The sequence below is a fragment of the Myotis brandtii genome, unplaced genomic scaffold (assembly GCF_000412655.1).
Source record: "Myotis brandtii unplaced genomic scaffold, ASM41265v1 scaffold225, whole genome shotgun sequence".
Lineage (NCBI taxonomy): Eukaryota > Metazoa > Chordata > Mammalia > Chiroptera > Vespertilionidae > Myotis > Myotis brandtii.
The window spans coordinates 2,715,636-2,737,494 of record NW_005358435.1 but is presented as its reverse complement, the minus strand read 5'-3'; the positions used below and the strand labels follow the sequence as shown (position 1 = coordinate 2,737,494).

The following is a 21,859-nucleotide window of genomic DNA, read 5'->3' as shown; positions in this document are numbered from 1 at the left end:
TAGGAAAAGAATTAAGGAGAATGAAAATGTCCCACCTCCGAAGGGAGAACTTAACATTTCCGAATAGAGAATACCAACTTGGAACTGCTCCTCACTTTAGTTCTTAAAGTGTTTCTTGAAATGATTTAAATACAAACACAGTTCCCTTCCTTCTCCCCCTCCTTCCTTCTTCCTTTATAGCGAAGACCTGGGTCAGGCAGAACTGGCTCAGTGCTGAACTGGAGCTGAGGCTGAAAGTGGGTGGATTGAAGGTCATTTAAGGAGAGGGGGACTAGAAGCTCCTTGGAACTGAGAATCGGATTAACTTTTTTCCTGGTTCTCTTCTCTGCAAGAACTGTCTTGTCCTAGAGTCACGGAGGAGGGCAGTGGGAGGGAAACTGGCTCTGTTTACAGAGGTAGTAAAATTGGGTGTAGATGATTCATTCTTTCGTAGATTCATTTAACAAGCATTCAGGAAGCAGCTCTTGTCGGCCGGGTCCTGAGCTGCCCTGGGGATATATCACAGTCCACGCCCGTGAGGGGCTTCGAGTTGGCTGAGAGAGAGAGACACACGTGGACTGATAACACTAACACGAGAGGATCGGCCCAGGCCAAAAGCAAGGTTTGCACCAACGCTGAAGTTCTGCTTTCACCCACCCAGATACAGATCTCACTCATGAAATGAAGAAGTAGAGAGTGATAAGGGAGATTCTTATACAGAAGGACAGTGGTGACAAACTGATGCAGGTGGTTTCCAAAAGCTCTTGGCTGGTGCTCTGGAAAGGAATGTAGCTAAACTTGAGATTTCCCTAGGACTGGAAGATGGCAGAGAGGGGACAGTATATCAGTTAGCATGCTTTTGCTTTGAGTAATAAAAAAGCCAATCCAAGTGGCTTCAACAATGAAAGTATATATGATCTTTACAAAGCCCATAGCTAGGTGGTTGCAGGGACAGTTCAACAATTCCACGTTGTTGTCAAGGATCCTCCCTCCTTAGCCTACTGAAGAAGAGGTGTGTCCCCTCCCATGCGACTCTTACAAGAGGGAGAACCCTTTCCCAGAAGCTACTCGGCAGACTTTGCCTCACATCCTGTTGGCCAGGATTGAGTCATATGTCCATACTTTAAATGCAGAGGTGACCTGGTAAAATAGCATCTCACTTTTCAGCCTCTGTTACAATGGGTGGACCCTTGGCAGCCAAAAAGAGGAAATGGAGTGATGGTTGGATAGGCAACCAACAGTATTTGCCTCAGAAGGGAATTAATCTTTGTTGGCCACTGTTTATAACCCCAGCTGTCCCCAAAATTTCCAGCTTCCCCTTTAATATCTAAATAACAATATGAACCCCATGACTTTAAGAAGACCAAACTTTTATCAGGTTCTTTCTACAGGATATTACTCAGAATCTATGGGGGATGCTCACATGTCACAGGGACCATCCTTGCGGTTGCTTAGCAATCACAGTGAACCATCTCTCCTCGGACTTCTGCCCTGTCTACCATCTCTTAACTGCCTGCACCAGGATACTGCCCCATCTCCAACACCATCTTGACCTGGAGGTGGTACCCGGTCCTCTTCCTTCACAGCCCCCCAAAAACATGGCTAGGTTAATCAGAATATAGGTTCAGCTACTGTTACTGAGACTACCACTACTCGTGAGCCACATGCGGCTCTTGGCCCCTTGAGTGTGGCTCTTCCACAAAATACCGACTTCTGCGCATGGGCCACGAAGTTTCAATCGCACTGTACGTGTGCGACCGCACGTGGCATTTTGTGGAAGAGCCACACTCAAGGGGCCAAGAGCCGCATGTGGCTCACGAGCCGCAGTTTGCCGACCAGGGGCTTAGACAAAGCTGAAGTTCCTTTCTAACAGTCAGAATGATCCCTGTAAGTAAGACTGGACTCCGCATATCAGTCCTTTTTATGTCTCTCTCATGTATCATTCTATGTGTGATTGGTCTGGGAATGATGACCACAGGATCATGGTGCTAGGCTCCTTCTATCTCATTCTCTTCTATTCCTCACATGTTGCCCTTACCCGCACAGTTCATGGTAAAGCATACTATGTCCACATTCCAGGCAGCAGGATGGGGTAAAGGTGAAAGAACCATCCCGCCCCATCCTCCCCACAGGGCCTCCTGGGCCTTGAGGGCTGATTCCGAAGTGAACCACATCACTTCCACCCACATGCTATTGGCCAGCATATAGTCTCTCACATGGTATATCTAGCTTCAAAGGACACGAGGACACTAGGAAATAGTCTTTAGCTGGGCGACCATGTTCCCATCTACAATACTATTTCTGTGAAAGAAGAGGAGAATTGATATTAGAGACAATTAGTATCTGACCCAACAACTAAGATGAGCCCATAGGAGGGAACAAAATTTTACTGAAGCCTTGAGGATGACAGAAAAGGAAAACCCAAAATGAAACTGTAGGCAAATAGCTCCCAGAGCCCTTGTACCTTCATCGTACTTTCCCTCGTGCCCGTCTTCACCCTCCTTTCTCTCTAGCTGCCACCATGTTATGGGAGTCACTCTGCATCCCATGGATGGAGGCTTCCTGACACTGCTTTCTCGCTAAGATTTAAAACCAGCCTCCCCCATTCCTCGCCTAACTCAGATGTGGGCAATGGACCAATCCAGGTCCTTCAGAGGAAAGCTCCCTCCCTCATGTGGTTCCCATAGCCCAGGTGAGGCAAGCATGAGAGTTGTAAGCATATTCCCCCAAATCTGGGTCCCTCTGCTTTTAGTCACACAAAGTGTGGGTCCTGTCCAAGGGCTTCCGTCCAGCACAAGGGGAGGAAAACTCCAGGCCAGCCCCTCCCTCTCTGCACAGTTGGGTCTCAAATGGAAGATCATTTCCATCTTCAAATACAAAAAGACTGGGGCAAAGACTTGATCCAAAAGAGATACATTTCTCCCAAGGACTCCAGAAACACTTCTGTCTAAATGTGAACTTAGAAGTTAATTCCTTTTCTCTAAAAGTCCAGCTACAGTCTTGCTACAGATCCACACAACTTACAGACATTATCCAGGCGCTGCTGTGCAGTGGTGGACAAGTTCCATAACCACTCTGTTTCCTCATCTGTGAAATGAGGTTAATGGCAGACTCTCTCACGGGGTTGTTGGAGAGCTCTAGAGAGATGGTACAGGTAAAATGCTAGGTTAGCCCAGGACTGACCTATAGTTGATGCCCAATATGTGTAACTATTATAATTACTACTAGAGGCCTGGTGCACAAAATTCACGCACAGGTAGGGTCCCTAGGCCTGGCTGGCGATCAGGGCCGATTGGGCCTTCCAGCTGCCAGCTGGGGCCTTCCTTCATTCTGGCCGCCCCCTGGTGGTCAGCGCATGTCATAACGTGCGATAGAACTCCTGGTCTCCAGGTCAAACTCCCGAGGGGACACTTTGCATATTAGCCTTTTATACATATAGACTAGGGGCCCAGTGCATGAATTCATGCACCTTGAAAGGAACTGTGGGCCATGGTGGGCACAGGGGTGGGTCTCGGCCTATCCTTTGCACCCCTGCCTGGCCCCTCAGCCATGGCCCCTGGCCCCCTGTCTGCCGGCAGCCCCGCTCCCACCACCACCACTCCCACATACTGACGGCGCCAGCCCCACTCACACCCGCTGATGGCGAGGAGCCATTGGGGCCGGTGCCAGCAGCGGGTGCGAGCAGGGCCAGCACCGTCAGTGGGTGCAAGTGGCGGCTGCTGCCCCAATTGCCCCTCAGGAGCAGGGGGAGGTGGAGAAGCCCTGAGGGCGATCAGGGCTGGCAGCAGCCACTCGCACCCACTGATGGTGCTGAGCGATCGGGGCCGGTGCCAGGCATCGGCAGCGGGTGTGAGTGGGGCTGGCGTCAGCAGCAGGTGGGAGCGCCGGATGAGACCGCGTCGCAAGGGAGCAAAAGGGAGCAAAGAGTTTTCATAATCACAAGAGGCTCACCCCGATGACAGTGACCAGAGTCCCACCTTGGTCTAGCGTCCCTGCTCACCTGCTCCACCATCCCGCCGCAGCTGACGTCCACCATGTTCCGCATGAGCCCCCTGGTGATCAGCTCACGTCATAGCGACAGGTTGTTCGGTTGTTTGGTTGTTCTGCTGTTTGGTCTATTTGCATATTAGGGTTTTATAGAGAAATTACTAGATAATAATAAACGACTCAGGATGGGGAATCTGTATCTGGATAGCAGTGGTTCCTCCAAGAATAAAGGGGGAAGACTATTCCCGCTTTCAAAAACAGAAACTGCTCCTGACCCACTTCAAGAAATTGAAAATCGAGAATCTCACCTCCAGGACTGGCTACAGAATTTGCGGGGCCTGGTGCAAAATGATTGTGCAGGGCCCCTTGTTAAAAAATGATTAAGAATTTCAGGATAGCAACAGCAGAGCATTAAACCAAGAGTGGGCCCTTCTGAGCACAGGGCCCTGTACAGTTAAAGCTGACTGGCCCTGCTCACCTCTGCCAGCAGGACAAAATTAGAGATGTAAACAGCAGGTTGCAACATATACTATGGAGACAGTTGGTAGCCTGCTTTTTCCACTCGGCAACCTAAACAGTTGTAGTAACAACAGCTACATTTATTGAGTCCTTGTTGTGAACTAGAGACCAGGCTGAGACACCATCTCATTCAACCATCACATCCTTGCTTTAAGTAACAGATGGAAAACCCAGGATCAGAGAGGGTAAGGAATTTGTCCAAGGGCACATAGCCCAAGTCAGCCAGAGTCCAGAACCTGAGCCCAGAACTACTGTATATGCGACCAAAGTGTCCTCCCATCCCGACCCTTCAACTGGACGGGGCGGAGTTTTAGTGACCTCTGGAAACCGCCCAGACTCCTCCTTTGCTGAAAGCATGGGGCAAGGTCTAACTTCCCTCTCAGACCTTCCCCCAGGCCTTGAGCCTTCTTTCTCAGAACCCATGTGATACCCTAGTTCCCCCTGAGCGCCTTCTCCTCCCCCCACTGGGACAGTCACCCTTACAGGACCAGTAGCTCAGGATTAGATTAATGTATTTATTCTTGTTTTATTTTTTTAAAATATATTTTATTGATTTTTACAGAGAGGAAGGGAGAGGGGTAGAGAGTTAGAAACATCGATGAGAGAGAAACATTGATCAGCTGCCTCCTGTACACCCCCCACTGGGGATGTGCCTGCAACCAAGGCACATGCCCTTGACTGGAATCGAACCCGGGACCCTTCAGTCTGCAGGTCGGTGCTCTATCCACTGAGCCAAACTGGTCAGGGCTATTCTTGTTTTATTTTTAATGCATTGAAGTAAAATCTAAGCTACTTTGTGGGGGTGGAGAAGTGGGGGAGTCTTTATGAGGCTAGGGAAGAGAGCCCAGGAAGATGTGAACAAGGAGCTTCTGAGCTGTTAAGCTTTCTGTGAGTTCTGAAACAGTGCAGAACTCACATACATTCATAGAATTTCAGAACTGGAAGTAGTATCTAGAGCTACAGTGGGTTCAAATCCTGGGTTCACCATTTCTTAGCTGTGAGACCATGGGCAAGTTGCTTAACCTTTCTGTGCCTTGGTTCAAATGGAGGATAATAATAGTACAGGCTTCACCATGTTGATGTAGTGAACTATTATTAGCTCTTTGTGGTTATTGTTTATTGAGAACTCATGGTAACGATGAGAACCTTGCAGAGCCTGTACAGCATAGGTGAGAGCTCAGAGGCTGAGGCCAGACTGCTTGCATTTAAATCCTACTTCACTACCTAAAGTTGTGTGATCTTGGTTAAGAAGTTGACTTCTCTGAGCCTCAGTTTCTTCATTTGCCAATATTTCTCTTGGCTTAGAGATGGCATGTGAGGCTCGATTGGACCAATGAGATTCAAGGCCAGGACTTGTGCTGGCACCAGCAGGGAAAAGAAGTGTTCTTCACATTGAAGTTGCTGAGCTGGCAGGCTGTGGGCCTGGATCTGCTGGGCCCACCTTGGTTACCTCGGCAGGAGAGCCTGCCTGAGAGTAAGGCTAACACAAGGGGAAATAGATAAAAGAGCTGTTGCGCGACAGTCATGATGACATTGCTTGGGCCCCTGGATGTAGCCATGCCTGAAGCAAGCCATTTTTGGACTTCCCAGTTTCATGAGCGAGCAAATTCCCCGTTTTGTGAAAGCCACATTCAGTTGGGTTTTTCTCACTGGAAAGCATCCAGGCTGAGACCAGAAGGTTAAGCAATTTGCCCATGGCCTGAGAGCCAGTAAGTAGCCAACCCGGGATATAGAAGCTTCTCACCTGCTGTGCCCATTGCTCCAACATCGGGGCCATTCTGTGTTTGGGTGTTTGTGTTGATTTCATCTCTTTACCCTCTCTGAGCAGCCATTTTCTCATCTGAAAAATGGGATAACGCCTGACTTGCAGGGCTGTTGGGAAATAGAAAACGCTGGACAACATTGTTACCTGGTGCTGTCTGTGGCTGCAGGCGGAAGCTCTGTGCATCGTTTCCAGTGCTTTGGCCTTTGGCTTTGGCCTCGGTTAGTTATTCCATCTCAGGGGTGTCTTTGGCTGACCCCCAAGTCAACCAACTAGCCAAGGTGCCCACACTATGTTAGCATGTGTGACTCTCAGAGGGAAGGGCCATTCCCTTCCTGGTTGCATGTCCTCAGTGGTGGACAGAGGGAGCTGGGAGACCCTGAGGCCCCTTCAGTTCTGAGTCTTATGGTGGAAAGAAGCCCTGTCTACTCAGTTTCTGGAATGTTCCAAGGACTCATGGGCTCTTCTTGGAATGACCTGTAGCTTAAGACAGCATTGAACCAAATTGACTTAGTTTCTTTTCTTCATGAAATCAACATTTAGTGGTGGAGACAGACGATGAACACCTAAAACAAATATTTAACATAGTGCTGTGGTAACCCTGGGGAGAAAATATGACACCAAATGCCTGGTAAGTGCTAAGAAGGAAAAGGGATAGAGTGACTGGGCACTGTTTACCAGGAGGCATCAGAAGGGGCCTCTCTGAGGAAGTGACATTTCATCAGAGACCAATTTGGTCTCACTCTGGATCCCAAGCTCTTAACACTGAGCCATCTGCCAGGAACAAGACCAGGACGAGGCAACTTGCTGACACTGCTAAGTTAGGAGTCGATGATCCCTGGGAAACAGTCGTCCTTCTCCACTGAAACTCTTTAGGACATTTTTAAAAGTTTAATGGGTCATTGATTTCCTCCATTAGCTAAATCCACGAGGAAAGGCCAGAGAAACCGCGTGAGATCATGCCTGCCAGGAAAAGATTTCAGCTATCATGACACATGGTCATTTGTTTATTTTCTAACCAGTCATCACTAGATGATTCCCAATCACCACCATCACTTCTCTGGGGATTCAAGAGCTTGGCTGGTTCAAGGCCAGACCCTGGCAGGGAATTGGCGAGCTTTACAAATGAAAGGAAGACTCAGAAAGGCATAGCAGACTCTGGTACCACGGGTCCCTCCTCCCCGCCAAATATCAGACAAGAAGTTGGGGGAGATACAGAGAAGAACGCCATGTGAAGATGGAGACAGAGATTGGAGTGATGCTGCCACAGACAAGGGACCATGAGCCACCAGGCGAGAAGAGGCAAGGAATGTCCCTCCCCTAGAGCCTTCGGAAGGCTTGTGGCCCTGTCGGCCCCATTGATGGTGGACTTCTGGCCCGCAGAACTGTTTGAAAATACATTTCTGTTGTTTTAAACCACCAAATTTGTGGTGATTTGTTATGACACTCCTAGGAAATTACCACAACCACGAAACAGCCCAGACTTGGACCCTGCTTTAGCCTGCTGCAGCCCCCCTCTCCTCCATCAAGAACTTGTGCGTAGCTTTGGCCCCACTCAAAGGCTGCTGCAGTCCTTGGGTGACACTCCCTGCAGGCTTGAGGGCCACTTGGGCTCCAGATGGGCATTTGATTTATTTACTTATTTAGCTCAGCCCACAATGATAGGAATGAACCAGCCCTCTTCTCTCGTCCCCCAAGGAGTTCTGTGAGTACCAGACAAGCTAGCACTCAAATCAATGAGGACAGGAAGAGTATACCAGAGCCTGGAGTCACTTAAACGGGCTAAGATTTAAATCAGGCAGCTTCTAAGTGTGGGATTCCCAAACTTTCCACCAGAATGGACATCTTTTGTTAATTTCCTCCATGGAACACCCAGTTTCTAAAGACATTGCCTATGAAATCAATTGCATTTATTCAATAAGAATTCATTTACCTCCCCCCTCCAATTGCTATTATATGGAGGTAGGTATATAATAACGAGGGCTAATATTTATGGATCCACTCACTATACTAATAGCACTATACATATACTTATTCCATCTTCACACCACCCCTATGAGGTAGGTACTTTTATTATCCTAATTTTACAAAGGAAGGAACAGAGGCCGAGAAAGGTTAGGTCTTTTGCTAAAGGTTGCACAGCTAGTATTTTGTAGAGCTGGAAGTTGGACCCAGGCAGCCTGGCTCCAAAGCAATCCCCTGGAGACTGGGTTAGAATTTTGGCTTGCATACCAATGTGCAATGCAAGTGATTTTGTTTCTCTGCACCTCAGTTTCCTCATCCATAAAGTGGTAATAATAGTAGTGCCTATTCTGTAGGATTGTTGTGGAGATTAAGAATGTGTACTTGGAATCCCAGGCAAGTGTCTGCCGCAAGTACTCAAGGAATTATTTCAACCAGCGATACCAGCAGCTGCTCTGGCCAGGCCTGAGATGCAAACAGGGATGATTTGGTCCTCTAGGTTCTCTGACCTCATGCAGTTCACGATTCCATGTAATGTGCCAGGCCAGAGCTGGATGGCTTCAAGTAGAACCTGCAGGAAGGCAATCTGACCAGCCCTTTTCATATGTGCTTCCAGGACCATAGATGGACAATTAGCTGGGGCTGCTGGTAAAAAGTACAAATTCTTGGTATCTGAATTCCTTGGAGTTGGACCCAGAAATCTGTATTATCCGACACTCTAATGCACCCTGGAATTAATGCTCCTCTGAGTCCAGTCTGGGCAAGAATTCCTTGATACTTTGGGAAACTGAAAATCATGCCAGGACCTCAATCCATTCCTGCAGCGCCCGAAATTGGAGACCTCCAACGGAAAGCTTGCATTTCAGTACAAGGGCAGTACAGAGAATAGGAGGGTCTTTCTCAGCAGCCTGGTAAATAATAAAGCTCTAAGTTTTATGAAAAAAACGTGCAGACATCTGGCCAGAGGCAGGAGGCAGGAAATGGAGCATGCTTCCTAGGCCCATATTCCAGCTTGGAGCACTGAGGCCAGGGCCCTGGCGTTGCAGGAAAGATACATGACTATTTCAAGGCCACCCTGTGACTCAATGGGCCTCCTAGAGGTTTGATCTCACTATCCCAGGAGGCCTGGCAAACCCAAGCGCCTTGCGTCGAGCTCCCGGGGTCGCCTAGGCAACGGGCGGGCGCCCCGCCCAAGCTCGGAGTTCCGGAGGGGAGGAGAGAGCGAGCCCTGCGAGAGGTCTCGCGGGGCCGAGGCCGCTTCCTCCAGCGCCTCCCCCTGACTCCACCCCGCGGAAGTGCTGGCTGACCTGTTCGACCGCTGATTGGCCTTCACTCTGGGGGCGGAGCCCACAGCAGCGCGGTGCGTACTTCCGGCTGCCGGGTTGACATGAAGAAGCAGCGGCTAGGGCGGCGGTAGCGGTGGCAGCCGAGGCTTGCAGCGGGACTCCCGGCGGAGTGCGCGACGCGGCCTAGAGCGGCAGACGGCGCGGTAGGCCGAGGAGGGGGCGCAGCAGCCGCCCTGGCCCGTCATGGAGATGGAAAAGGAGTTCGAGCAGATCGACAAGGCCGGGAGCTGGGCGGCCATTTACCAGGTGCGGGAGCAACCCGGAGCGCGGCAGGCCCTTCGCTTAGGCCGCGTGAACCTTCCCCGCAGAACCCCGAGTCCCGTGCTTCCTCTGGGTCTCGACCGGTGCGTCGGCCCTGCTGCTTGAGGATTCAGTCCGACGGCGGCAGAGGCCGGCCCCCTCTCTCTTTGTCCCTCGGGTGGGCCTTCGTCCCTCCCGGACCTCGCCGTCCCCTTGGGTCCCCCACTTACCTCGCATCCTCCAGCCCGGTGACCTCTCCCGCCCGGGGGCGGCGGGTCCGGGCTCTCCGCGCGCATCCCTCGCACCCCGACCCCGCCCCCCTTCCCATCCACTCTTTGTCCCCTGGGGTTGGCGGAACGCCCCCGCCACTTCCTTTTCTAGACGGGACCACCTCAGACTCTCTTCCTTTGTCTCCCTGGGAGCAAGGGCTACTCCCCCTCCCGCCTTCACGTTTCCTTTCCCCTCGTCTCCGTGTGCTTGGGAGTCCCGAGGGTGACAGTCCCCTTCCCCCTTCCTGTCCATTCATTTCATGGATGTGAATTGGCGATGCCCGTTCCGTGCCGGGCACCGCTCAGGCGCCGGAGGTGGTGTGTACTGAATGAGACGGACCAGACCTCATCCCTCGTGGAGCTCAGAGTCCAGGAGGACAGTCGCACACATGAGCAGATAATTTCGGGTAGTGACAGGTGCTGGGAAGAACACAACGCGGAAGGGAAGGTGGGCTGCCCCGGAGAAGGGGGTCAGGGCAGGTCTAGCAGGCATTTGCTCCGTGAGCTGGAAGAGGAGCGGCAGCAAGCCAGGCAGGTATCGGGCCAAAGATCCTTCCAGCCAGGAGGCCTGAGGTGCCCGCTGCACTGGGCCAAAAGGCTGCTACCCTTTCAGGCAGGGACCATGGGAAGTTAGCATTTTTACTGAAATGGCATCTTCCCCCGATGAGCATCTTAATGCTTTGGTGGAGGCTGAGGTGATGGGGTCTTAAAAGTCCTCGTCTACTTGTGGATGCTATGGTGGTGCCTATACATTAGGAAGGCAGGGTTTCTGACATATCTCTAAAGCATCAGATTAAAAACACCAAGCGGTCTGCCTTCACCAGCAGCTAAGCCCTCTCGAGAAAATATGTGCTCCTGATTAAATGTCATTGCGGGGGTTGTGAGGACTCACCAAAACCACACTCCATGTTTTAAATAAACGGTGCACAGAATAGAGAGATGTTACTTGTGTAAAGGGAGAAGGCAGTGTATTCCGTTTCCAGCTTATAGGCTCAAAAGGCAAATTGTGAGATCTATTAGCCGGTAGTATTAAAGTCTATTTTGAGCTCCACTTAAAAAGGAAAGAAAGCTTTAAGCAATTCTTTGGTATGCTTAACTAACAAAGCTTTTTTTTTTTTTGGCATGCTTGGTTTCATGTCGATTTGCATCAAGCTTATTTGACAGGTTTACTTTTACTTAGACTATAAAGTATATTAGTTATTGATAAATATATACAGTTTGTATCCATTGCCTAGTCTCTCTGAAGTAATTGAGTGAATTTCACTAGCGGCTTTGAGAATGTGTAGACGTGCTGTCTATGTCAGATTTAATGCAGTGGAATCTAAAGTGGTTCTTAATGAAAAAATGGTTCCTCTGAAGTGTTGGATATTATGATATACCCCGTCACAAGTGGAGGTGGCCTCCACGAAGCATTGGGGAAAATCTATTATACCGGAACTGAGTTGGCAACAACAAATTCATATTCTAAAAACTCATATTCTAAAAGAATTTGATTTCTTACTGTTTTAGGCCAGAGCTTGGAGCATGTTCGTCTTTAATTTCCCTCCTCGTTCTTAAGTTTCTCTACCATATTTGAACTCCAAGACTTAGTCAAGATTTGCAGTATGTCAAGATTCCCTTAATGGATTGCCACGTTCCTGGAGGTGGTTTCTTTTGACATTAGAGAGTTGTCCATTATGGGCTTTCTCACCTCTACTGTACAGGTATTTTTGTTTTCTAACACTGAAATCAGAAACTCTTCTCCTTTTTGAGTTGAAAAGTGGCTCTTTATTGGGCATTGTGTCATTTTTAAAAACATAGAGTTCAGATGACCTTGAGTTGAAAGTGGCACATTTCCCAAAGTGTGTGTCAATTTACCGAAACCATTCTTTCTCAGGAATTCAAAGAAATGTGTTTCAGGTTGGAAGAAAATGGAAGCTAAAAAAAAAAATTAACAATTTATAGCATGCCACGATGAGGACAGCCTTGTGCAAAGTCATTTTAAGCTTGCTTAGTCTATTGTGATTAGAAAAATATAATTTCTGCTTAAAATTTTGTAAACAAGGCAGTGCAGTTATTTCTTATGACACTAACTTCTTTTCTAACTAGAACAAAAAGATGCAGAAACTTGGCAACAATTGGGCAATGAACAAAGGGTAAAGTAGACTTGAATGCTGAGGAATGTGGTAGCTTAGAAAACAAAAGTGTCAGGCAAAGATTCTATGTAAGCTTAATCTGATAACGTGAGCATAACTGTTTTTAATTGTTAGAGCTAATAAATAGCATAGGTACTGATGAGCATTTAGGTTTATAAAAAAGTCAGCTTTGATAGCACATGTAGATGGGTTTAAAAATTGTTCCCTATCATTTAAATGATTGCGTGTCTGATTTGAAAAGTGGAAGTAATACTAGTGAGCTTAGAGTTTGAGTTGGTCTGGCTGTCTAAGAGAAGACAGAACACAGATGGGGAAAAGGGATTGGTTTTTGGAGCTAGAATGAATAGAAAACAGAACTTGAAGTACTGAAAATAGCTGATAAGCTGCCCTCCATCAGTAGTTTAAGGTTGGGGTCAGGTGTTTTGCTCTTTCTCTCATCTTTAAATTCTTTGATTCTCTGACACTGTTCATTACCTTTAAATGTGAATGATTTGATTGTTTCATATAAAGGAGGTTGCAACCGTAGCTTGTGACTTGAAGACAAGATTTATTCCATGTTAGAGGCCGGCTTTGTAAAATGGGCCACTCTTCCAAATGACTTGTTTTTATAGCTGCTTTCATTATGAAATATGATCTAATGCATATCTAGGTTAAAACCATGTTATAACAATAGTTCACTAAAATTCTTCACTGCTATATACAGTATATGTTTTTATAATCCAAGAAGATGAATATTAAAATTTCCTAATAATGTTTATTTAAATACCAGTCTCTTCAGAGAAAGACTCTGTTTTGTGAAGAGGAGACAGATCTATACACTATGACTCACTTCACTTAAAAAAAAAAGACAAACGGAAATGACATGGAGAGATTGGGAAGTTCTAGTCATCTTGAGTGACCCATTAGCTCTAAATGTGCTTGTTTAGCCCTGGTTTTAGTGAACTAAATTTAGGTGTCTGATCTCCACTTTGGAAATGGTGTAAAGACCTTTGTAATTGTCGGGGCTCATATTAAATTAACTGGGAGCACAAGGAGAAATAGTGGAGGGAACTTTCTGCTATTATTTGTTTGACATCACTGGCATATTTATAGGAATACTTTGGTACTTTTGGAAGTACATAAGCAGGTCAGCTGGGGGATAATGGTAATGCAAATGATCTTCAGTTGCCAATTACCTGCAGTTTGCATTTTAGCATGAATAGCTCCCCAAACCCTCTAAAAATACCTGGTATTGAATAATGTGTTGAATGTACTAGTATACTGAATTTCATGATAGAAATGAATATGAAATTTCCTGTAGGGGGTTTTTCAGAGTATAAACTGTTGGAATAATGACTGTGCCTTTTCTTTTTCTTTTCCTTTTTTTTTTTTTTTTTGGTATTGTCTGTTTTCTGATCTCTTAGGGTGCAGAAATTTTGTCCTATGATGTGCTTTTAATTGCAGGTACTTTTTCTTAAGCCTACCTGAACCCATATGTATTTTGCGAACACTGACATTCCTCCCTGCAGTGTTTGTGTTCATACGTTCATGGTAACCAACTAATACTGACAGATAGGCTGGGCATGTTTCTTGCTACTGCCCGTGTTCCAGAAAATGGGAAGTCTAGCTGGGTCATTGTTTCCAAGACAGTGTAGTTTGGTATCAGGCACTTGGTGTGTTTTCAGTATCCAGTGAGTGCTGGGGATTTGGACTAGTTCTTGATTCCCCCTACCACATTTTGTTGATTGGTCACCATAGCATTCTTTCTACCACCCCAGTGGTCTAGGTTCTTAAATCTATAATAAAAAAGTGTAATATGCAAATCGAACAGCCAAACAACGGAACAACTATCCGGACGCCCATCCAGACAACCTTCTGGACGAAGCCAGGGCTGTGATGGCCTACTCTTGCATGAATTTTGTGCATCGGGCCTCTAGTTTTGCCTATAATACTATAGTCGTTTGTAGTTTCACACTAGAAACAAGTGAGACAAGTTACATATTATTATGGTCCCTTAAAGTCTCTCCATATCTCCTCCTACCCCGCCATGTATATTCTTCACATTATCACTGGTAATTGTGTTAAAAACAGACCTGAGTCAGGTCACTCTGTTTAATTACTTCTAGTGCTTTCATAATACCTGTAAGGTCCAAACTCCTTAGCATGGCAGCCAGGTTCCAGCCATCCCTTCCCATGTACCTCTATTCTAGCCACACTAGAACGTATAGTGTTCTTCAAACTCATCCTTCTCTTTCCTCCTCTATATCTTGGCTCAACACTTTGTGTTGCCTGCCTTTCCCACTCAGATGTGTGCCTCCTCATACTAGATCTTTGTTGTCTCACCTGTGTGTTTCCATACAACTTCATACTTACCTCTTCTGAAGCCTTGCTCTCATGGGAGCTGTTTCTTTAGATCTAGATCTATCTCCTCCAGAGTCCAAGCTTCCTGAGGCCAGCTAGTCCATCTTTCTCACTCATCTTGGTGTCCTCTGCACCTGGACAAAGTAAGTGCCTAACAAATGCTGAATTGAATTGCTTGTCAGCCCTTTGCCAGGCCCTGACAATATAAAGACAAACCATACCTGGTTCCCAACTCCCATTCTAGGGAGGAGGGTGATAGTAGAGGTCAAGATCATCACATTGTGAGCCATGGCCTGATGAGGCAATTTAGTATTGCCCGCTTGGTGACTTGGAAGAAAGGCTTGAATTCATACCCAGTAGAAGTTGATACCACCAGTTTGTCTCACAGGAACTTTAAATTAACAACAAATTTATACTTGGTCTGAGGCAAACTTAATAGAAAGTTTGCAGGTGATACATCTGTCTCTCTAAGAATTGTTGAATTACTCTATCCTCATCACTCTTGACTTGTTTTCACATGCCTTCTAGAAGGGCTTTGCATGTAGTCGGTTTGTAAATGGTTTTTGATTGTGGGATGTAAAATATGGTTCTCCGTAAAGTGACAACCCTACAAAGTCTGCTTTTTTTCCCAAAGTATAAACGGTAAAGGTTAATATTTTTGGCCTTTGATCAAACTACCTTCAGGCCAAGAGAGTAATTTAATCTTTTGTTTTTTCTCTAGTCTTAGCTCTAAAACTAACAGTGCTGAGTGGGTCCTTTCCTTTCTTTGGGCTTCAGTCCCTTCCTTTGTAAAAGTTATCCTGGACTAGCTGATCACCAAGTTCACTTCAAGTAATAAAAGTCTTTAATGTGCTCACAAAGAAAATTTAGTGTTCCTGAAGTGATCCTTGTAAAACATTGTAGTGGGTACTCAGTTTTGTAAAGTGGGTGGGTGTCAGTGGGTACAGTTAGGCTCAAAAATTTATAGGAGTTTTGTGAGTCTAGCTAAGGACTCAAAAGAATTTACTATTTTCCCCCCAAGAGGTATTAAATTAAACATTCTTAATAAGTAGGGTTCATTTGATTTAGTAATGTGGGAAAATGAGTAGCCCTGACACATGAGTTATTTTTTTCTCTTAAGTAGCAATTGGGTGGTTTTTCCTGTAAAAGATAGAGGAACTGATTCTTGAGAATTTACGAAAGATTCAACCCAAGCTAGGTACTTGAAGAGTAGCTGCCCTTTATGTTGTAATTTTTTAAATAAACCAACATCTGGTCTAACTTCATTTGAATAGTGTGATAGTTTACATATCTGCCATGTTTGAGAAGAAAGTACCTAAGTCTCCAGCATTTTAGAAATAATGCTTTACTTTGTGTAGAAGCGGGCTTCCAGCTCCTGCCCTCTCTCTTTTCAAGGCAGCTTGACATAATCATGAGTCTCTGACATTTTGTTAATTTTGAATGTCTGAAAACTAGAAACAAGACCATTTCACGTGGTCCCTCCAAATGTAAGTAGCCAAAGAAAAGTTTAGTGCCCCCTCCCCTGCCCCCAAATCAGTTGATCTTTGGGATGTGGTACAAGTCACACTGCAGACAAAGTAATAACTACTGATATATGATTTTTAGCCTTTTTTTTTAAGTGACATGCTTCAGTTAGCAGTTCTGAATGCTTGTTTCTACCAAGGCAATGAAGTTTTACAGTACATCAGTGGTGCTTAGAATTGGTGCTTCCAGAAGCTCTTTAGTATGGACTCAAAAAGTAAACACGGCTTATTAGCAAAGTGATGCTTGAGGCCTGCATTTTCTTTGGAGAATATGTGTATTCCCTGCTACTATTAATCTAGTACTGTGCCAGGAAATTCTAAATCCTTACTGAGGCTTAACCACTGTTGATGGAAACCTTTGGGCCCATGTGTTCTGTGTCCTGGCTGGGCTTCTTTTTTACTGCAGAAGTTTCTTCCCAAAGACTGAGTGAGGCAGGTTTTCTTTACAGATGAACACAGCCTCCTCTGTGTTTGTGGCTTTTGTGGGTGAGCGACACCACTTGCAAAGATAAGATGAGTATAGCCAAGCTAGGTTTCCCAAAGTGTATTTAAAAAATTTATTAGTTAGTGATTAGAGAAGGAGAACTTTTCTTTATCTCTGTTATGAAACATCCCTCCCCTTTTATTCTTTCTTCATGGATCTTATTGGTGCTTCTCTTCCTTTTGAAAAATATCATTTAAAAATTGCCATGCTGAGTTCCAGCAAACAGCTTAGCTAGTTTTTATTCTGATGAGTACTGATAAACTCGAGGATTGTATACTGTTGTGAATTTCTTACAGGGAAGTGGACATCAAGTAATTATTCCAGAGAGTTGGAGTTCTCTTAAGAATCTAGGCTTACTTAAGAATGTCTGCAAATGAAATCAATTCTGAATATAACTTAATTCAAGAGAACAGACAGGCAAGCTACATTTAGCATATATGGTAAATTAGCTTTACATTCCTTGATGGTTAAACGTTGATCATTGTTAGATTTATCCCTTTCAGATTTCGTGCTGCCTCAAATAGTCAGGGTTTAGTTTGCTTCTGCAAGGATGAAGGCAAAGGATGCCTTCACAAATATTTGTGGGGCTCCCTTTTGCACAGAAAGAAGGGGCCTCTGAGAAGATATCCAGTGGTCTTTTTGTGGGGGAGGATACTTTGTTCTGTGTTTTTTGTTGAGATTGTTTTTGCTTCATTGTTTTTACCCTGATTTGGGCTGTATTTTAAGAGCATCTTAGAGGTAAGAGCATTATTATTCTCCACCACCTGGACACCACCTCTCTGTTGACAGGGTCTTTAGGATTGTCTTTGGAGGTGGGCTGAAACAGAATGGTGCAAGATCAGGAAGTTGCATTAAGCCACCACCACATTTCTGGAGCAACCCCAGTACACTAGGTGATTTAGCCACACATAAGGATCAGCTGGTCCACATCGCTTGACTATTCCTCAGGAATCCACATCCTGGGATGTGGGTTCCCAAGGAATGGGTCCTTTATGTAATTATCGTGGTACCATTTCTAAGTATATTTAAATAGTCCTCATGTCCTACTACAGTTTTCTTGATATACCCTAGGAATATTAGTGTCATTAGCAGTGTTTTATTTCATCTGTTCTTGCCACAAATAACTACCCAGGTCCGCTATTTTCCCTTATTTTTCTGCCTGCTAATAAGAATGCTTTTGAGAGTTTGAGTAACAATATTGAAGAATCTACAGTGGCAGCTGGTAGCTTCTGTACTCATCTTTACTTGAGCAATTGTTTCCATCCTTTGGGAGCTTGAATCCCCTCCCCCCCCACCCCACCCCCTCACCCAAACTTATGAAAACATAGTTGTCATGCAGAGAGAATCACTGTAAAAGTAGGTGACGTTGAATAAACTCATTACCTTTTTTTTTTCATGAATGCATATTTGTCAACTAAACTTCCTTTTGCAACTTGTTCCACTACTTGATGACAACAAGCTTTTGTGTTTCCCAACAGTCTTGGTTCGTTGGAAGATGTTGCTTTTGAAAATAGAAAATAAATGACTGTAGGAGAAGAAGGCAAGCTTTGGTTTGAAGTAGGAGTCTGGTATGTCCCTAGTGCTCAGTGTAAAACACAGCTGGAGATGGGTGTGGTCCATCATCTAAAATTTCCTATCTTCAGTTTGAGGAGGTGGTTACCATTCTAACCACTGAATAACTGCACGGTACATGCTGTTTTATTCACAGGGCAAAACTTCGCATTAATGGTTTCCCTTGCATTTACCTTCAAATTAATAAAATGTCATTTTTTTGGGTAATGTTTACATGCCAGGTCCATTTTAGAAGGAAGAAAGGATACAGTTGAAGTTAAAGGATTAAACTGGCACCACACCTTTAGTTTTGTAAATGTCTTTAGTGTTTGATTTTTTAGGTTGATCATAAGGAAGTGATAAGTATGTTAGGTTATTTGTGGTTTGAGCTAATTTTAGTCTCCTATTCTCAGCTTGCTTTATATCCTTTGATATTAAAACATGCTTTCTAGAAAGACAAATTTTGAATGTAGGACACAATCTATATTCTCTACTTGGGCTACATTTCAAAAAATACTCAGTTCTTTGGAAGTTGGACAGTTTGACAATCATTGACTCCTTTGCTTAGTATCTCTACTTTCCCAGCAAATAAAGTAGATTCTTTCATAGAAGTTTGGAACTCTTGTTCCAAGCTAGTGGCTAGAAGGGCATAGTTGATATTAGAGGATTTAAAAAAGATTCCAACCAACATGAGATGTATCGAAGCAAGGCTTTGATTGTGTAGGAAACCTTCCCTACCCTGTCCCCTTAGGTGGTAGAGCCTTTTGCTCCTAAAGGCTGAGGTTTGTGTCTGTCTGCAGTACTGATTATTGGTTTCACACAGAACAGTTTTGTTTCAAAACTGTAGTCCAAAGCTGCCCTGCTACCCTTAACCAACCACCTCAAACATACATGCCTCCAGGGCCTTGTGAGGTAATGGAAAAAGAAGACTGGGGCTTCTGAGTCTGCCTTTGACTGTTGTGGGACCTGGAAGGAGTTCCATGCAGGATCTGTAAAATGTGGTGATTGGACCAGACAGCCTTATAACATGATTTAGATCTAACATTCTGCATCTACATGGTCACACAAGGAGTCAGGAAAGTGGGCAATCTTTTTGGAAAAAATTGGGCCTTCATGTCCGACAAACCGCATTTGGATGTTCTGTGATCCTCATTATCTAAAAGTGGGACAGAACTTTAAAATTTCATATTAACTCAAATTAAAACTTTAAAATATCCATTATTATGTTCTTAAAAAATAATAAAACACTCGGTGAAGGCATAAATCAGATTATTTTATAAAATTACCAAATGCCACACTGATGAATGCTGTTCCCTTTGAAATTTTTCTCATGTCTAAAGGGGATTATTGGGTTTTGTAATTGGTTAAAAAAAAAAAACACTCATGAAAAAGAGAAATGCACAGTCTGATCTATGTTCTACCCTCGTTCATAATAAAACTCAATAATAGCTAACATCTATTGAATTCTGTTATGTGCCCTAGGCACTGTGCAAAGTGCTTTGCATGCAGTACCATTTATTATACACCATAAATTGGTCTTTAATAGCAGGAAATGTTTTAGGAGGACAATTAGGTGTCAGAGCTTGGATGTTCTTCTCTGCCTGAGGTCTTCCGTGTCCTGAAGCCAGCTTTACATGCTTACTCTGATACACAACTGCACAGAGAGAAGAGGAATTGTGCGAAGACTCCCTGATTTTTAATACAAAGGGATAGTTTGTAGATTTTGACCTTTGCCCAGGTTTCTGACCTCTTACCTAAATATCACAAATTGGCCACCCACAGTCATATTTTGCTTGGTTCACATAGTGTTTTAGCAAAAAGAGGAATTTAAGTTTTGGTCATTGTTTATAAATCAGGAGAAATAGCACAAAAACCTGGACTTCTGGCTCCTCTTGAAAAACCTGAAAGCCACATTGTCTGGGCCCCCCTTGGCAGTCGTCTGCTGAATTGGGGACATTGCTCCTGCTGGACAGACTCCTGTGTGTTTAGTTCACAGTCCATGTGAGTCACATTGTCCTCACTTATGTGTGCTACCCAGCCTTTGGACACACTTCAGTTTGCATCCTCTACTCCATGCTGAGTTTTTTCTTGGAGTTTGATATTAATGTTAGATTTAAGATAATTTAAGCCCTAGCCCAGTGGTCGGCAAACTGCGGCTCGCAAGCCACATGCGGCTCTTTGGCCCCTTGAGTGTGGCTCTTCCACAAAATACCTGGGCCATGAAGTTTCAATCACACTGTATGTGCATGCCCACACGTGGTAGAAGTCGGTATTTTGTGGAAGAGCCACACTCAAGGGGCCAAAGAGCCGTATGTGGCTCGCAAGCCGCAGTTTGCCAACCACTGCCCTAGCCGGTTTGGCTCAGTGGATAGAGTGTTGGCCTGTGGACTGAAGGGTCCTGAGTTCGATGCCAGTCAAGGGCACATGCCTGAGTTGCGGGCTCAATCCCCAGTTGGGGCTTGCAGAAGGCAGCCGATCAATGATTCTCATCATTGATGTTTCTATATCTCTCTTCCTCTCCTTTCCTCTCTGAAATAAAAATATTGTTTTTAAAAAGATAATTTTAAAAAACAATGTTTAGACTTTTAAGTAGTTGATTTACTATCTTTAAATAAAATCAAAGCAAAGGAAGACTAGCTAGAGTTAAAGGTTTGGTGGTTCGTATGAAAATGCTTGAGAGGTGTCCTTGATATTAAATTCCGGGATAAAATCACAGCCTAGATGCTTCTTTCCTTCCTACCCTTCCCCTTTCTTTTTTCATCCTTACACTCCTTCTGCTATTTTGAGGAAGTTGGAAGCTGCGACCATTTTTTTCCACCATTGGCAGCTGAGTGTGACTGTATTTTTATACCATGTTCAGTTATTTCCATGAACATTTTTTTTTAACCCTCACCTGAGGATATTTTTTCCATTGATTTTTTTTTTTTTAGAGAGAGAGAGAGAGAGAGAAACATTGATGTGAGAGAGACACATTGATTGTTTGCCTCCCCCACATGTCCTGACTGGGACTGGGAATTGAGCCTGCAGCTGAGGTACGTTCCCTTAACTGGGAATCGAACTCATGACCATTAGGTCCATGGGCCAACGCTCCAGCCACTGGCCAAACCGGCCAGGCTGAACTATTTTTGATGACCAGCTTGGAAATTAAATTGAGTGGTCCCTATGGAAATTGATAAAAAGGAATGACATATGCTTGCACTGAGAAATCTAATTAGTAGTGTTTTTAATGACTTGCTGTGTGATTAGGAATGATACTGTTTATCATCTGTCTCAGCTCATGATTAGATAACTTTTCTACCTTACCTTTTCTGTCAAGGGGTGAAATAAATGGTAGCTATGATAAAAATAAAATAAAGATATAGGTTACAAAGAACATATGTTGTTAAAAGTCTTTATTGCTATTTAGCAATAGAAATGTATATTATGTTGTAGGACATGCTTTTTCTTTGATCTTTCTTGAACATATATTATTTCATAAGGGTATGTTGTATATGACAAATTAGAACAAGCAATAAATAGTTAAGGAAGATTATTGATCATTATAAAACAATTAAGGTGTTTGTTCCAAGTTTGTACCTTCCTCCCAAAAGCTGAATCTCAAAAGGACAAAACCAGCTTAGTGTTCTAGCATTCCTGAACCATGTGACATGATGGTATAGCCACTTTATATTTTTTTGTATATGTGAAATTAAAATCTAACTGAAGACCAACTACTCCATGAAATGAAGCTTTTCATCTGTCCTTCGTTTCCTTTTCTATCCT

The 21,859-nt window shown here is 44.6% G+C and overlaps 1 protein-coding gene across 7 annotated transcripts in view; it reads left to right on the top strand.

Annotated features, from left to right (window-relative positions):
- The first annotated feature begins 9,554 nt into the window (after positions 1-9,554).
- PTPN1 (protein tyrosine phosphatase, non-receptor type 1) overlaps positions 9,555-21,859 on the top strand; it is an 82,190-nt gene continuing 69,885 nt past the window's right edge. For 3 of the 7 annotated variants that reach the window (XM_014539680.1, XM_014539683.1, XM_014539682.1), the window contains exon 1: positions 9,727-9,801. Coding sequence is in view for 2 of the 7 variants with exons in the window: in XM_014539681.1 (XP_014395167.1) it covers positions 9,739-9,801 (63 nt within the window). In the remaining 5 variants the exon portion in view is untranslated. Of the gene's footprint in view, positions 9,802-21,859 lie in introns of all 7 variants that reach the window. The other 4 variants (XR_313573.2, XM_005866193.2, XM_014539681.1 and 1 more) reach the window with 3 other exon arrangements.